This window comes from Balaenoptera acutorostrata, chromosome 10 (assembly GCF_949987535.1).
Source record: "Balaenoptera acutorostrata chromosome 10, mBalAcu1.1, whole genome shotgun sequence".
Classification (NCBI taxonomy): Eukaryota; Metazoa; Chordata; class Mammalia; order Artiodactyla; family Balaenopteridae; genus Balaenoptera; species Balaenoptera acutorostrata.
This window is the reverse complement of record NC_080073.1, coordinates 52,533,565-52,550,402: the sequence shown is the minus strand read 5'-3', so window position 1 is coordinate 52,550,402 and position 16,838 is coordinate 52,533,565. Positions and strand designations below refer to the sequence as shown.

At 45.4% G+C, this 16,838-nt stretch overlaps 1 protein-coding gene across 3 annotated transcripts in view; it reads right to left on the bottom strand.

Moving 5' to 3' along the window:
• GLB1 (galactosidase beta 1) overlaps nt 1-16,838 on the bottom strand; it is a 91,814-nt gene that overhangs the window by 48,317 nt on the left and 26,659 nt on the right. For all 3 annotated transcript variants that reach the window (XM_007191525.3, XM_007191524.3, XM_057554547.1), the window contains exons 6-10: nt 12,327-12,507; nt 9,565-9,623; nt 8,019-8,140; nt 7,892-7,932; nt 2,372-2,484 (exon numbers count right to left, since the gene is read on the bottom strand). In XM_007191525.3, the coding sequence (XP_007191587.2) occupies nt 2,372-2,484; nt 7,892-7,932; nt 8,019-8,140; nt 9,565-9,623; nt 12,327-12,507 (516 nt within the window). The remainder of the gene's footprint in view (nt 1-2,371; nt 2,485-7,891; nt 7,933-8,018; nt 8,141-9,564; nt 9,624-12,326; nt 12,508-16,838) is intronic.

Sequence of the window (16,838 nt, the reverse complement as noted above, 5' to 3'; positions counted from 1 at the left end):
ATTGGTATAGGCCAGGCTCTACCGAGAGGTTCAACAAACTTCAAGGGATTGGTATCATACACACTACATTCTCCAACCACAATGCAAATATGTGAGAAACCAACAGACTAGAAAAATACTTATGTTTAATAATTTAAAAACTCACTTCTGAACGTTTGAAGGGTCAAAGAGAAATCAAAATGGGCATGTTTAAAAGCAAATAATAATAAATATATTACATATCAAAACTTATGAGATGGCACCATAGCAGTACTTGAAGGAAACGTATAGACTTGAGTATTTATATAAGAAAAGAAAAGAAGAAAGCCCAGTTTAAAAAGCTAGGGCTTCCCTGGTGGCACAGTGGTTGGGAATCCGCCTGCCAATGCAGGGGACACGGGTTCGAGCCCTGGTCTGGGAAGATCCCACATGCCGCGGAGCAACTAGGCCCGTGAGCCGCAACTACTGAGCCTGCGCGTCTGGAGCCTGTGCTCCGCAACAAGAGAGGCCGCGATAGTGAGAGGCCCGCGCACGGCGATGAAGAGTGGCCCCCGCTTGCCGCAACTGGAAAAAGCCCTCGCACAGAAACGAAGACCCGGGCTTCCCTGGTGGTGCAGTGGTTGAGAGTCCGCCTGCCAATGCAGGGGACACGGGTTCGAGCCCTGGTCTGGGAAGATCCCACATGCCGCGGAGCAACTAAGCCCGTGTGCCACAACTACTGAGCCTGCGCGTCTGGAGCCTGTGCTCCGCGACAAGAGAGGCCGCGATAGTGAGAGGCCCGCGCACCGCGATGAAGAGTGACGCCCGCTTGCCGCAACTGGAGAAAGCCCTCACACAGAAATGAAGACCCAACACAGCCATAAATAAATAAATAAATAAATAAATTTATTTAAAAAAAGAGAGGGGCTTCCCTGGTGGCGCAGTGGTTGAGAGTCTGCCTGCTAATGCAGGGGACACGGGTTCGTGCCCTGGTCTGGGAAGATCCCACATGCCACGGAGCAGCTGGGCCCGTGAGCCACAATTGCTGAGCCTGCGCGTCTGGAGCCTGTGCCCCGCAACGGGAGGGGCCGCGATAGAGAAAGGCCCGCGCACCGCGATGAAGAGCGGTCCCCGCACCGCGATGAAGAGCGGTCCCCGCACCGCGATGAAGAGTGGCCCCCGCTTGCCGCAACTGGAGAAAGCCCTCGCACGAACCGAAGACCCAACACAGCCAAAAATAAAAAATAAATAAATAAATAAAACATTTAAAAAAAAAAAAAAAAAAAAGATGAGAAATAAGAAAATAAAGAAATAAACGGGGGGAAAAAAGAAACGAAGACCCAACACAGCCATAAATAAATAAATAAATAAATAAATAAAATTTAAAAAAAAATTAGATCTCTTTGTGAATAAAAAACACATAACCAAAACATAAGAAAAACAGTATGTAAAAGAGCAAGATTTAAAAAAATAAAAAATAAAAAAAAATAAATAAAAAGCTAAGCTTCAAATAAAGGAAGGAAATAATAAAGATAGGAATAGAGAGCTTTGAAACAGAGAACAAACGTACAAGACAGAACTTGGGAGTCATCACTCTAAATTCTACAGAGATTAAACCCACAGTAAAAATCACACGAGCAACATTTTAACCACACATCTGAAAACGTAGATCAAATGGACAAACTCTAAGAGTAGTTAAGTATAGATCATATTTTTCAATATGTTTAAAATTTTTCATAATATAAATAACACTTAGGCTTACATTGAGACTACAGCATACTTAAAACTAACAGAAAAAAAAGTCCATACCATTTATAGGCAGAAAATCTTTGTTTTTTAACTTCAAAACTCAGGTGACTGAGCAGAAAAACTGTGGTTTTTTTTTTTAAAGCCACACAGAGACAGGAAACCCCACCTGGGTGCGTTAGATGCCTCAAAGGTCACAACGTTAGCAGGACTAAGCATTCAGGTGTCAGGCCAGGAGGAAACAGCAATCACTTGCTCCGAATAGAAAAATGAAGCATTGCTGACAGCTCACGTTTGTACCGTGTTCAGAATGCCCACGGATTTTCTTTCCTGCATACTTCAGCTACTTATGTGGACACACATTTTCTTCTGTTTAGTATGAATAATAGCATAAATGGCCACCACTTACTGGACAACAGATGTGTCAGGGCTGTACCGGAGGCCTTACCTGTGTTCTTTTTAATCCTTACAACGTACTGTGGAGTACCTTGCTGACAGGCTAACTCTTAATCGGGTGGGACCAAGACTCAAGGCCAAGTCTTGCTCATGCTTCCCTTTCATCCGTCCTTTTAAACACAAAAGCTCCAGGAAGTTGTCTACAGAGCATTGTGAGTCCCAGGCAGGCTCTGGCCCAGACCAGCCCCTGCAGCCCGTACAAAGCACTCACCTGCTGAATAACATCCCGCACAGCAAAATACTTCTCACTGAGGTCCCCGGCCTCGCTCAGGGGGGCATCATAGTCGTAGCTGGTGGGCTGTGCCTGGTAGGGCGTGTTGGCCCCTGGAAGACAAAACCGTGCCTCTAGCTACTACGGAAGGCCTTCCCCTGGGACAAGTTCTTTGGGATTCATGGCTCGGCATTGTGGAGGGAGAAAATAATGAACACATTAGAGCCAACTGTTAAGTGACACAGAGGTGGCCCTCAGGAGGCAAGTTTTAGAGAAACGAGTTTCTTCCTGCAGGTGGCCCTCGCCATGCTCCTTAGAGTCTACAGAGCAAGTTCCCCATCCACTCTCTCAGCGACCCCAGCAGACAGCCCTGTCACTAGACAAGCAGGGCCTCTGACGCTCCCCACAAAACCCCCTGGACATCTCACAACCAGCAACAGCAAGGCTTATGGCATGACCCCTACGTCTGACCGTTAACCCTGCAGCCGTGATCTTGTTCATGACCTCATGTGTGGCTGAGAAAAGGTCCATGGTGGACACACAGTTTTCTGGGCCCAGGATAAGCAGCAAACAACTAAGGGGCTTATCAGACCAAACAAACTGGGAGATGACTTCAGACACACATCAGCCCACTGAAAGTCAAGTGTAACCTTGGGCGCTTGTAATGTCTGCAAAGAGTTAGGGGGTGCTGTGGTGTGCCTCTCACATTGACCTTCAGGGCCCAGGCGCTCACTCATTCCCCCAGTTAACCAGGAGTGCTTGCTGAGGACGGCTCTCAGATGTGCCCCTCTCTGGTCCTTGACCTCTACTGGGCCACCTTGCCCAAGATTACACCCCTCCTGGGATCGCCCACATCCAAAGATTGACCAGTGCAGGGATATAAAAACCCAGTCCCCTTGCCTCAAAGGGCCATCCCAGCTCCAGAGCTCCCTCTAGAATCAGCTGAGCCACTTTTGAGACTGCGTCACTGCCCAGCTTCTCCTTCTGCCCAATCCTGACTCTCACTGGTGTTGCCGCTGGGAGCACACCCCAATAAACTTGTGCCAGGCAATCTCAGAGTCCCGTTTCCCAGGGAACGTGACCCGCCGCAGAGACTAATAAATAATGCCAATACCGTCGATGCAAAAAGCAAACAGCGTTGCAATTATTGTCCAAGGGGCATGGTCTAGACCAGTGGGCCCCAGCCTTGTCACAGGTGATATTCACAGATAGGAGACTCTGCAAATTTGGGCAGTGACCCTGTGTCAGTACAACTTGCCCCGGCCTGAGAGTCATGTGGAGAGCTCGTTAAAACACACTCCTTAGCCCAACCTGGGATGCTGATTCAGCAGGGCTGGGGTCAGACCTGAGACTCTGCATTTCTAAGTAAGCCTCCCAGGTGACACTGACGCTGCCGTTTGCAGACCAGCAAGCCTCCATGCCACCCCTTTCTCTTCTACTCCAGAGAGCATTTTGCAATGCAAGTGTGTGAAAGAATAAAGTTATTTTAGGATAATCTTATATCCAATCTAATTTTTAAGTAAATGAGGCACAAAATCTGACAGTTCACTATGATTTAGTAACGAATTCCTTGGAGCGATCCCACAGCTCACGAATGATGGAGCCGCCCTGGGTGATCCTCCTGGTGGCGGGGTTGACAGATGAGGGAGGCCGAAGATCAGGTCATCCCCCAAAGACTGTCTCATCTGTTCTATGCACAGAATCTACATTTTGAAAGACCTGGACCATTCAACCAATTGAATTGATCCAGTCATATTACTTTTACTCTCCTGCCCCTGGGAACACCTATGTTAAAACACATCCTTTGCTGTGAGATGCAAAGAAAAGAAAAACCACATCCCTTGCTGCAAGGAGCTCACCTTCTCCTTTGTGGTCCCTCCTCTCGCTCAGTGTGGCAGTGACCTTGCTCCACTAGACCAAGGGCATCCTAGTGGTAGGCATGGCCTCGTTTACCCGAGGCCCTTGCAGAGCCATGCATGAGAAGGAGCTCTGTGAGGGAGTGTCAACAAGTGTGAACACCCAGAAACATACTTTACAGGCCAAGGGAACCCAGGCTGGGAAGTTGGCCAATGGGTTACAGGACAGACTGGAAAACTAAGTCTGTGCAGTTCTACCAGCGGAATGCTTCCTCTGGATGTTTCAGGTCCCCACAGGGCAGTGTCCTAGGGAAACAGTGCTGACTTCAGCCTCCTCTGGCCATGCTGGGGAGTGTGAGGTAGGAAGGCAAGAGAACTGGCAGGATGTACCGCTCCTCAGCTTTGCAGGGTGTGTGAGGAGGAGAGGACAGCCTGGCTCCCGTGGGGATACATGAGCACAGAGTGGGCACCTATCTGCACAGCGTGGGCAGCTATTGTGGGCAGGAACGCAGTGAGCACCTGAGCCAGAGGTTTTCTCCCTTGCTCTCCTCTGGGAAGCCGGCCCGAAGAATAGCAGCCAAGAGCACAGACCGCCCACCCACCCCGCCCAACTCCCGCAAAGAGACCGGGCAACAGGGCAGGAGAGAGAGGCCCGCAAACACAGAGGGGCTGGTTTGAAGGTTGGAAACACAGGCTTCAGGCTGCAAGGAGTTATCCAAAGAGCGGTGACCAGCTTTCCAAGGCCTGAGTTTGAGCCCAGGCTCCACTCTCTGCCAACTGAATGGGAATCTTGTGGACTTTTCTGGTACCCTGCTTTTCTTATCTGTAAAGTGGGTCCATAATCCCCAGCCCAGATGAGACTGCTATGAGGACTAAATGGGAAAACAGAGGCAGAAAAGAGCCTTGTATTGTTTATGGCAAGGTCAGGGGCAAGGGACAGGATTAAGGACAACTTCTGAGTGGTAGTTTTATACATGTAAATTTTATTTATTTTTAAAATTTTTATTGGAGTATAGTTGATTTACAATGTTGTATTAGTTTCAGGTGTACAGCAAAGTGAATCAGTTATTATACGTAAATTTTAAAAAAGAATGTATTGGGACTTCCCTGGTGGCGCAGTGGTTGAAAATCTGCCTGCCAATGCAGGGGACACGGGTTTGAGCCCTGGTCTGGGAAGATCCCACATGCCGCGGAGCAGCTAAGCTAGTGTGCCACAACTACTGGGCCTGCGCCCTACAGCCCGCGAGCCACAACTACTGAGCCCACGTGCCACAACTACTGAAGCCCACGCGCCTAGAGCCCAAGCTCTGCAGCGGGAGAGGCCACCGCAATGAGAAACCCGTGCACCGCAACGAAGAGTAGCCCCCGCTCGCCGCAACTGGGGAAAGCCCGCATGCAGCAACTAAGACCCAAAAACGAAGACCCAATGCAGCCAAAAATAAATAAATAAATAAATACATATTTTTAAAAAAGAATGTATTGTTTTCAATAAAATAATGGGATATAAAAAATTGTTTCATGAACTGTAAAGTTTCAAAAAATATCAGTCTTTATTCCTGGATTGGTGACTGGTCTCGGTTCCATGGATGGAAGCTAGGAGGAATCTCTACTTTCTGAATGCAAAAGGCATCACAAAGTCTAAAGTGTTTCTAAGGGGAAGACAGACACAGAGCTGATCTAACTTCAATTACCAACCTTGGCACTCTACTATCTTTTAAGAAATGACACTTGAACTTTGCATTATCTCCATTTTTTGGCTCTAATAATAATATTAATAATACTTTAACCAAAGTCTTCTCCTTGACCATCCTGCCCTGCACAAAAGATAGCAGTTTGAAGAAGAAACTTCACTAAGAGCTGATAGTGTCCAATTACTAACACCAGGAGACTGAGGTCCAATTAGGCTTCCAAAACTCAACTGTAGAGCATCCTCAATGACTCCTAAGGAAAATGCAGATGTGGAGAGATGTGGGGAATGAGGCTTAGAGAAAAGCAATATAGGACGGTTTGTCTTTGCAAAAGTCAATGGCAATGAAGAGAATTCTACCATAATTTTTCCTACTAAAAAAAAAGACCATATAGGCCATATAGGAATGTAAAATGATGGAGCTGCTTTAGAAAACACTGTGGCAGTTCCTCTAACTCTAAATATAGAGTTAGTTACCATATGAACCAGCAATCCCACTCTTAGGTGTACAGCCAAAAGTATTGAAACAGGGGTTCAAACAAATACTTACACATCAATGTTCATAGGAACATTATTCATAATGGCCCAAAAGGGGGAACATCCCAAATGTCCATCAGTTGATGAATGGATAAACAAAATGTGGTATATCCACACAATAGAATATTATTCAGCAATAAAAAGGAATGAAGTCCTGATACACAGTACAATATAGATGAACCTTGAGAAGATTACGCTGAATGAAAGAAGTCAAACACAAAAGACCACAAATTGTATGGTTCTCTTCGTATGAAATGTCCAGAATAGGCAAATCCATAAAGACAGAGAGTAGACTGGTGGTTGCCAGGGGCTGGGAGGAGGGAGAGTGGGGCATTTCTTGGGTACGAGGTTTCTTTTTGGGGTAATGAAAATGTTCTGGAATTAGATGGTGATAATGGCTGCACAAGTTTGTGATAAACTAAACACCACTGAATCATGTACTTTAAAATCATGAATCTATTTATTTATTTTTTTGGCTGCACCATGTGGCTTGTGGGGTCTTAGTTTCCCAACCAAGGATCAAACCCAGGCCTTCGGCAGTGAGAGCGTGGAGTCCTAACCACTGGACAGCCAGGAAATTCCTAAAATCATGAATTTTATGGTATGTGAATTGTATCTCAACAAAACAAAGTGTTTTTTTTCAAAAAAAAGAGAAGAAAAAGACCAGAATATATGAACAAGTAAGTTATAGCCAGAGACTATGACCTGCCCGACTAGCTTGATTTAAAACAACAGCTTCTAAATGTACAAGTTATGTCTCTTAAATTTTTTTTTAAGGAAAAATGATTTTTTGACCTACTGTATAGCCAGAGAACTATACTCAATATTTTATAATAACCTATTAGGGAAAAGAATCTGAAAAACAATACATATCTATATATCTATATCTATCTATATCTGAATCACTTTGCTGTACATCTGAAACTACCACAACACTGTAAATCAACTATACTTCAATAAAATAAAAAAAGAAAAGAAAAAAATAAAACTTGGAAAGATTCATATTTACGTATGAAAAATATTCCATTTCTATGATTCTATAATACATTTGTAAATTAAATTAAAATTCTGAATTAAATTTTAAAAGAACAAGTAATTTGTGAGCATCTAAAACAAGTATAGAAGGGTAATTTATAATCATCATAATGCAGTTCCTCATTTATATAACATTGATTATTTCATAACACCTGGATACTCAATTTTTTTAAATCAGTTCTTAATAGAAAAGTAAATTCAACATTTCTCTCCTCTTCTTAATAAATAAAAGAAAAATGATTTTTTAAATTAAATAGGCAATTCTTATATATTAGAAAATTTGGGAGACAACAAACAAAAATAGAAAATAACATAGGCACACCCCATAGGCACACCCCTCCAAAAATCAAGCACCAGAAACATTTTAGGATTAGATTCTACAAACAGATGTTAAATTGCTCTTACCATTCCAATAGGCAAAATTGGTGCCACCCATAAACATGTACCTACAAGGAAACAAGAGAACAGACGGTACTTCACCATGAGCCCACAGCTACGGAGAACAGTCTCCCCTCCAAAAAATAACACTCACATGTTCACACTGGCCCCTCGGGAAAGAATATCGTGAAGGGAGGAAGCCACCACTTCAGTCTTGACTGTTGAGTGAGGTTGGCCCCAGTGGTCTAACCAGCCAGTGTAGAATTCAGAATTGACCTGAAAAGAGAAAGGGATACGGAGCTTAGGATAGACTTAAGACCTCTACATGCTGAACTTCTCAGTAACTACTGCCCTAGGTTCTCTACCGAGGAACAGGTGGGGAGAGGAGCTGACATTCACTGCTTTACCTGGAGCTGGGGGACCAATGAGGACATCCCATATAGCATTGCCTAAACTCAGGTCTCAGGTGCGGACAATACAGGTGTCCCTGAAAAGTTGTACCTGCATCAAAATCTTGTTAACCAATCCCCAGTTTGAATATGGTAGGAAAGTTTGTTGGGCAAAAGAATCAGATGACAAAATGTTTATAAAATAATTAGCTCCAAATTCACCCTTTGTGTGAATCCAGATTTTCAGGTCTCAGGTTGACTTAAAGTGAGGTAGACTTGTCCAAATATTCTGCCAAGCAAGCCCCAAACACTTCATGTTTCTGTTGGGCAGGACCCTGCCAAGCCCTTGATCTATGGAAGGAAAGAGAAATCTGGATGTGTTCTGGGGCCTTCTTGTCTCAGGCTCCAGGAAATAGCTCCACCCAGAGTCTGGGAACTCGGGTTCTGCATGGCTCACGAAGCAGAGACCAGGTTCAGAAAAGGCTGCTTTGTACGAAGCTGGGTACGCAGGCGGGGCAGCCTGACTTGCTGTGGGGAAGGCACAGGATATTCCCCCTTACACGGGGCCAAGTGACAAGGACAACTGCCACAACTGCAAGGAGAAGGGAAGCACAGAGAGGGCTGCATCATTGATGGGCTGAGCACACCTGCCAGGACCTGGTCACCGTCTCCACCTCCCAGGCGCCTACACAGCATGTCACAGAGCCCCGCGGCTCCCAGAGTGGTCAGCAACCCTACATCCCCACGTCACCTGGTTGCTTGTCAGAAATGCAGAATCTCAATCCCCTCCCAGACCCAACAGATCAACGTTTGCGTTTTAGCAAGAGTCCCATGTGATTTGTAAGCACACTAAAGGTGGAGAAGCTCTGTCACAAAGACCTTTCAAGAAACACAGACCTGAACTCAGATCCTGGCCCTGCCATTCACCAGCTGTACGACCCTGGGCAAGTGACATGGTCTCTGAGCTTCATTGAAAATGGAGACAATGATACTACTTATGAGAGCTGGCACGAGGACCAAATACGATGAAGTACGCAAGAGCGCAGAGCCTGATGGAGGCAGGATGTTCACTTTGGTCCCCATTCTGCCCCCCTCCAGTGCAGGGCCTCAGTGTCAAGTAGCAGCACTGCCTCTGCTGTTTCCCATGTGTCCAGAAGGGGGTCTCTACACTCCCATCAGCTGCTGACCTCAGACCCAGAGAAACCAAGGATCCATTCCCACCCTCCACAGCACTTAATCGCTCTCTCCCAGCAGCAGTAATGAAGTTAGTACAAGCAAACAGTCTCCCCACGCCTCACGCCTGATTCTTACTAAGGGTCCTTTGGGTTCACTCTTCCTCTGGATTAGGAAAGCAGCTGTGATGTTGACACCTGAAAAATGAGAGGGAGAAGAACGGTCAGCCATGGGAATGACAAGAAGTTAAATAAAAAGATTCCTTCGTAGGACTTGCGCCCGAGGCCCCCGCCCTTCCCCACACCCCCAGGGGCTTGCACACCTCCAAGTTAGCTTTAGGTGGGGACTCAGACCATCCATTTGACGGACTGTGGGGACCACAGAATGATGCTTCCTCTGTGAACAGTGCCCGGGCCCCTCCTGACTGCTTTCCTTTGGGAGATCACGGCACAGGCTTTGTGCTTCCTCTGTGTCCCCAGCACCTGGACACACGGCTGGTCTCTCTCTCTCTCTCTCTCTCTCTCTCTCTCTCTCTCTCTCTCTCTCCCTCCCTCTCTCTCTCTCTCTCTCTCTCTCTCTCTCTCTCTCTCTCTCTCTCTCTCTCTCTCTCTCTCTCTCTCTCTCTCTCTCTCCACTTGGACATCTGGTTGACCTAGCTGCTCCCTACAGGATAGCCCTGCTTTGAACATACTTCCTGGTAAGCTCCACAGCGCCATACACACCATAGTGGCACAAATATCTGCCACTTAATTAACAAATCAAAGGGACACATGTGCTCTAATTACGTTTATCCCTGAATCATGGAGTATACTCTGAATTTTAATTTGTACATCAATAGTCATTCCAGACCACTCGCGAACTCAATTTTTTCTTCTGAAATGTTCCATTAGGATGCCTGTATCTCATCTTGCTTCCCACGTCTCTGTTCTCCCCTCCATCTCTAAAGAGAGAAAGCGTTTCTCCCCAGAGAGGTAATGGGCTGCTTTACATCAGTGAACACGCACAGTGCTTCCCAGCCAGAGCAGAGGACACCCTGACCCCATACTGCACAGTCCAGTTCCCGCAGTGGGTGTCCCAGTGTGAAAGGGACACCAGCCAAGTCTCCAAAAACCCCTTGCTCTTGGACAAGCCCTGGGCTTCTCTGTAAGGCCAGCTTTCAGGAGAGAACGTGCTGATCAAGAAAGAATGGAATCTCATTTATTTTATGGCTGTAAATTTCTCACTGTTAAGCATTCGGTAGCTTCCAGATCTTTAAATGTTGCTCTCAGGCGCCTCTCCTGGGATCTGACCCCAGGCACTGCCCCTCTCGCACACAAATGAATGAAGCTACCACAGCCCCAGCTGCCCCAGGTACACTGGTCTTGAATGTCTGTCCTTGAACCCACAGCAGAAGCATTATTTGTATGTGCTGTCACCCTACATACAAATAATGCTTACAACTAACTCATAATAATCTTCAATTTGTTCCTCCCAACACAAAAATACTGTGCTTTTTCGTCACTGTGTTGGGAAGTGTGCCAAAGCGGACGAAACCAGCATGCCACTTCCTGTGCAGCTCTTTGTAGATGAGTTATTTCATCGTCAAATGCTCTGAGCAACGTACCATGTTTCTAGAAACACTCAATTCACTCAGAGCCAGTTATTTCCTTGTTGGTAGTGTAAAAGAATCTTTTTAAAAATGCAACTTCAGTTTTCTGTACATCCTTCTCAAGAGAAGGCAACACTGGATGTACGTCTCATCCCTCAGATGGGAGAACAGCGGGATCCTTATGCTACTTGAAGAGCTGGTCTTTTTGGGCGGGGCAGTAACTTTTCATTTTGAAATAATTTCAAACTTACAGAAAAGCTGTGAGAATAGTACAAAGAACTCATATTCCCTTCACCCAAGTTCCCCAATTGTTAACATTTTACCACATTTATCAGGTTTTCCCCCTTTATATGAATATACATATTTTTTTCTGAGCCATTTGAGAAAAATTTGCAGACAGAATGGCCTCTTACTCCTAGATATTTCAGTGTGTATCCCCTAAGGGCAAGGGCATTCTTTAAACAAACAGAATACAATGATAAAAAACAGGAAATTAACATGGATAGAATACTATTATCTAATCTAAAGGCTTTATTCAAAGATTTCAATTGTCTCAATAATGTCCTTCATAACAACAACAACCAAAAAAAGAAAAAAAAAAAACACGGAAAAAAAAAGGCCAGGATCACACACTGCATTTAGCTGCCATGCCTTTTATGAAAGCTGCTCTCAACCTACATGAAGATTTCTTACTGTCATTACAGCCCGAAGCATCCCAGCCCTCCTTTCATGTGTGGAATCTCAGCAGCTTACACAGCACTAATGCATCAGGCAAGACGATTTTTTGTAGCATCTGCCAAACCACCTCTGGCCCACCACAGTTCCCAGCGTTATGAGTTGATGTAGAAAGAAAACGGAAGTGCCAGGTAAGTTCCCGGAACCCCAGGGCTGGCCTCACAGTTCACGATGGCCACGACCCAGCCCGAGCATCCAGCCATGACTCGGGGGGACAGGGGGAGCAGGGAAGAGCAGGACATCCCAGACAGAGCCTGGAAGGTGGAGCTCCTCAACCTGGAACTGCTCCTGGCAGGCAGCCCCTAAGAGAACAGGACTCCAGGCTGCAGCCAGCTCTGCCAGGGCTGGAAATGGAGCTTTTGACCTAAGGCCCAACTCAGCTGACATAAAGTGACCTCTGCAATGGAGGGGTGCATTATCAGGTATTCTATGTTACCAGTTACCAGATACAGGAAAATTTGGGAAATCTCACTCGATGTGCCCTTGCCACTTGAACAACAGCTGCCTAGAACGACCGATGGAGTAAAAAGCCCAAACCTGCCTGCTCAGCTGGGTTTCTGTGACCGTAGACACCAACCTGCTCCGAAGTCCACGGTGGCATAGAGCCCCTGCAATGCCCCGCACTGCAGGAGCCTCTCATGCACCCCGTCCGTGGTGAACAGAAGCACGTCCTCACCCAGGTGGTACTGGAAACGCTTCTGCAGGAAACGCAGGTAGTTGTAATCACAGGTATAGTAGCTGCCATATTCATTTTCAACCTGCAAATTTAAAAAGAGGAGGGGAAAGAAATCAGGAGACTCCAACGTCCGAAGGCAAGCTTTTGTTTAGAGAAACTACCTGCACATCTCTGAGATGACAAGGCTTAGTAATCCCCCCAAATATCTCCTACACTCAGTCCTCAAAACTCATTTTCCAAAAAGCAACTCAGCATAAAAACCTACCTTCTAATACCTCCCAGAAATAAGGAAAACAACCAATGTGTTAGTTTTCAGATTGTAGTGATATTCTCCCCTATAATAGGTAACCGATACTTTAAACATTACATAAATAATAACTTTCCATGGCAGAAATATTAAAAAATGAAGAAAAATGGAAAAATCATCTGTTAATTCAGTGGGTAGAGGCCAAAGGATGTTGCTAGAGATCCTGCATTGTCAGCTTCCACAACAAAGAATTATTGGGTACAATGACAATAGTGCTGAGGGTGGTAACCCCTGCTCTGAAGTGTCCATTCTCAATGAGGTGGAGAGCATCCCCAAGGAGGTGGGAGCTGATTTTTATAGGATTAAAAAAAAAACCCTTGGGGCTTCCCTGGTGGCGCAGTGGTTGAGAATCTGCCTGCCAATGCAGGGGACACGGGTTCGAGCCCTGGTCTGGGAAGATCCCACATGCCGTGGAGCAACTAGGCCCGTGAGCCACAATTACTGAGCCTGCGCGTCTGGAGCCTGTGCTCCGCAATAAGAGAGGCCGCAATAATGAAGGGCCCGCGCACCGCGATGAAGAGTGACCTCCACTTGCCGCAACTAGAGAAAGCCCTCGCACAGAAACGAAGACCCAACACAGCCATAAATAAATAAATAAATAAATAAATAAATAAATAAAAATTGTGTAACTTAAAAAAAAAAAACCCTTATTTTTCATATAAAGTACAGATATATGTACAATTATACAGTATATCTCAGGTATTAAAATTTCATGGGGGGCAATTAGAAAAATATGTCTAGAGAGGATCTTTAATAGGCAACAATGAAAAAAAGGTTAAGCAACATTGCTCTAAAGCAATAAAAATGAATGACCTTCATTTATTTCCAATACACCAGATACACCAAAAAATCCAATACACCAAAGAATCTTAGAGGTATAGAGGTTGGTGAAAGAAGCATGACACCGAAAAATACAGACGATTCAATTTCCCGAATAGAAAATTCAAATCAGTCAAAACCAAACTATCAAGTCTTGGTGTGCACATAATTGGTAAAAGTGTAAAGAAAAGCAAGAAGCTGACGGCTACGAAAGTCAGAACAGTGAGAAGAAGTGGGATGTGATTAAGAAGGACACCTGGGAAGCTTCCAGGGTCCTGGCCACGTACCATTTTCCATCTTGGGTGGTCATTCTGTGGCTGTTCTCATCATACTGCTTCATTATTGCACATTAATGTGTGTGTGGTATACTTCACAATTTTACAAAAATTTAAAAATTTCCCACACATAACAATTTCTACCTGCACACAACGCAAACAAATTTTTGTGATCCTAGGGATACGTGGCCTTCGAACATGAGCATAAGAAACTGTGAGCCCCCAGAAAAGAGGTGCCCAGTCTGAGAGTGGCTGGAAGAGATGGCTAAGGAAGCTTCCCCGGAGCGGTTGCCCGAGGCAGCTCTAGACAGAAAGGCACTCGCTGGTCAAGGAAGTGGGAGAGGTAGAGAGTGTTCCTGCAAGGAATATGCTGTTGGCAAAATTGCTAGTAGCTCCATGAAGCCTATGGACAGAGTCGGGGAGTGGGAAGGGAGTAGGGAGTGATGTAGAAGAACTAGACACCATCATCATCATCTGCAAAGCACCTCCTCCCAAATGGTTTAATGCACGATGGTTTTCTCAGCGAGAATCCCTCTGACTATACTTTCATGTTATGGGTTCAAGAAGCAAAACAGGACTTCCCTGGCGGTGCAGTGGTTAAGAATCCGCCCACCAATGCAGGGGACACGGGTTCAAGCCCTGGTCCGGGAAGATCCCACGTGTCACGGAGCAACTAAGCCCATGTGCCACAACCACTGAGCCTGCACTCTAGAACCAGCGAGCCACAACTACTGAAGCCTGTGCACCTAGAGCCTATGCTCTGCAACGAAGAGTAGCCCCTGCTCGCCGCAACTAGAGAAAGCCCATGTGCAGCAACGAAGACCCAACACAGCCAAAAATAAAATAAATTAAATTAATTAATTAATTAAAAAAAAAAGAAAAAAGAAGAAGCAAAACAAGGACTTCTCTGGAGGTCCAGTGATTAAGACTCTGCGCTTCCAGTGCAGGGGACGCGGGTTCCATCCCTGGTCGGGGAACTAGGATCCCATATGCCGTGAGGTGCAGCCAAAAAAAAAATAATAATAAATTAAATTAAAAAAAAAAGGAAGCAGCAAAACAGGTAATGGTAGGCCAGTATCAAGGGCTTCACAGGTCATGAAGCCATCCTGCAATAGGTGTTTGCCACTCACACAGAAAAGGAAACTCCCCTTGGATGACTGATCCTGATACTCTGATTAGTGCCTCAGAAGTCCCTTTGGAAATAATTGAAATAAATCTTAAGAAAAGCTTTGCAAATACTGGCAAGGTACTGTCCCCCTCATTTTCTTTTTTCTCCTCTTTAATTAAGAGCTACTTAAATGGCTGTGTCTTCCTTCATCATCTGGCTGCCAAGAAGTTCAGAGCTAAATTTAAGGGTCGGCTTTAGCAACTAAGAGGGCCCAGACCATGATAGTGAGAGGCCCACGCACGGCGATGAAGAGTGGCCCCCGCTTGCCACAACTAGAGAAAGCCCTCGCACAGAAACGAAGACCCAACACAGCCATAAATGAATGAATGAATAAATAAATAAATAAATAAAAATTAAAAAAAAAAAAAAAAAAAAAGAGGGCCCAGAGCCTCTGTACCTCTTGTTCTTTTCTGGCCACGCCCCAAGCCAATGTCATTGATTTTCACTTACTCTTTCAAATCTTATTTATCCATTATCATCATTGTATTAAGATAAAATACAGGACTGTATTTTAAACAGGATTGTAATAAATGCATATACCTAATTTGGTTAGGTTTTTAGAGAAAGAGAAAATCTCAACATTCGCAAGACAGTTTAGTGCTGCGGTCACAGGCACAGACATCAGAGGCCCAAGAGTCCCCTGTGCAAACCTCAGCTCTGCCTCTTCTTATCCAGGTGGCTCCACCCGTAAAATGTCTCTTTGTCTGTACGAGGTGAGTGTACCTACCTCACTGGGTTGTATGAGGATTCACTGAGCCAATACACGAATAGGGCTTTTGCACAATACCTGGCACCTGGTAAGTGCTCAGAAAGCTGGCAATAAAGCGTATAGTCAAGTTCTCTATCATTGCCAATGAGAGGAAAGAAGAGGTGTGTGTGGAGGCGGGGGAGGTGAGAGGAGAAACACACAGAAAAGGGCTTTGAGACTCATAGACGAAGTTGCAGTTAGCCTCAGAGGAACGCTGATTTTTCCAGAGTAGGAGTTTGCCAACTTTTTCTATAAAGGGCCAGAGAGTAAATATTTGGAGCTTTTTGGCCATATGTCTCTGTCTCAACTACTGAACTCTGCTATTGCGGTTCACAAGCAACCCCAGACAATATATAAACGGTCAGGCGTGGCCATGTGCCAGTGGCCTTTATTTACAAACACAGGCAGAGGGCCAGGTTTGCAGGTTGCAGGTCTTTGTTCTAGAATAATTATCTCACCCTGTAAGCTCCTTAATAAAGCAACAAAACACTGCAGACGTTTTCAGTTGTTACTCTTCCAAAACAGCAGGTATAAACAGGGCTAATCCCTCATGAATTGTATGAAGCAAATTTGTGGGTGGAAGGCCCCCACTCCTAATTATCAAGGGGCAAAAGGATTAGGTGGGATTTGAGCAGGTGGAGATGTGAGGCGGGTAAGGGAGAGGAGGAAGCTGAGTCCTCCGGCAGGATCCACGGTCAAGTTCAAGTCATCTGAGGTTGCCAGGGATGGACATAGGAGGAAATGCCCCCCCAAGACAGTCAACTTTGCTCTCCCCTGCACAGTTCATATTTGTTGACATTGTGGTGCATTTCAATAACCAAAAGGTACAGAAAAGCCGTCAGCAAAAATTGAAAGTGATTTTGGCAGAAGCAGAGACTAAAAAGCAAGGGAAATTGAGGAAAACCTGAGATCAAGAGAAAGGAAGAAGACCCAGCTATGCAGATACATCCAGTTTCAGCCTTGAAATCTTCATACAGGAAAATGGGCTCCTGTAAGCTTAACTTGGTACAGACTCAGGACAGGTGAGGGGCAGTGAGTGCTATCAGTACACCTCTCTGCGAGTAGCAGCCTGGCCTCTCTCCAACACGCAGGGCAC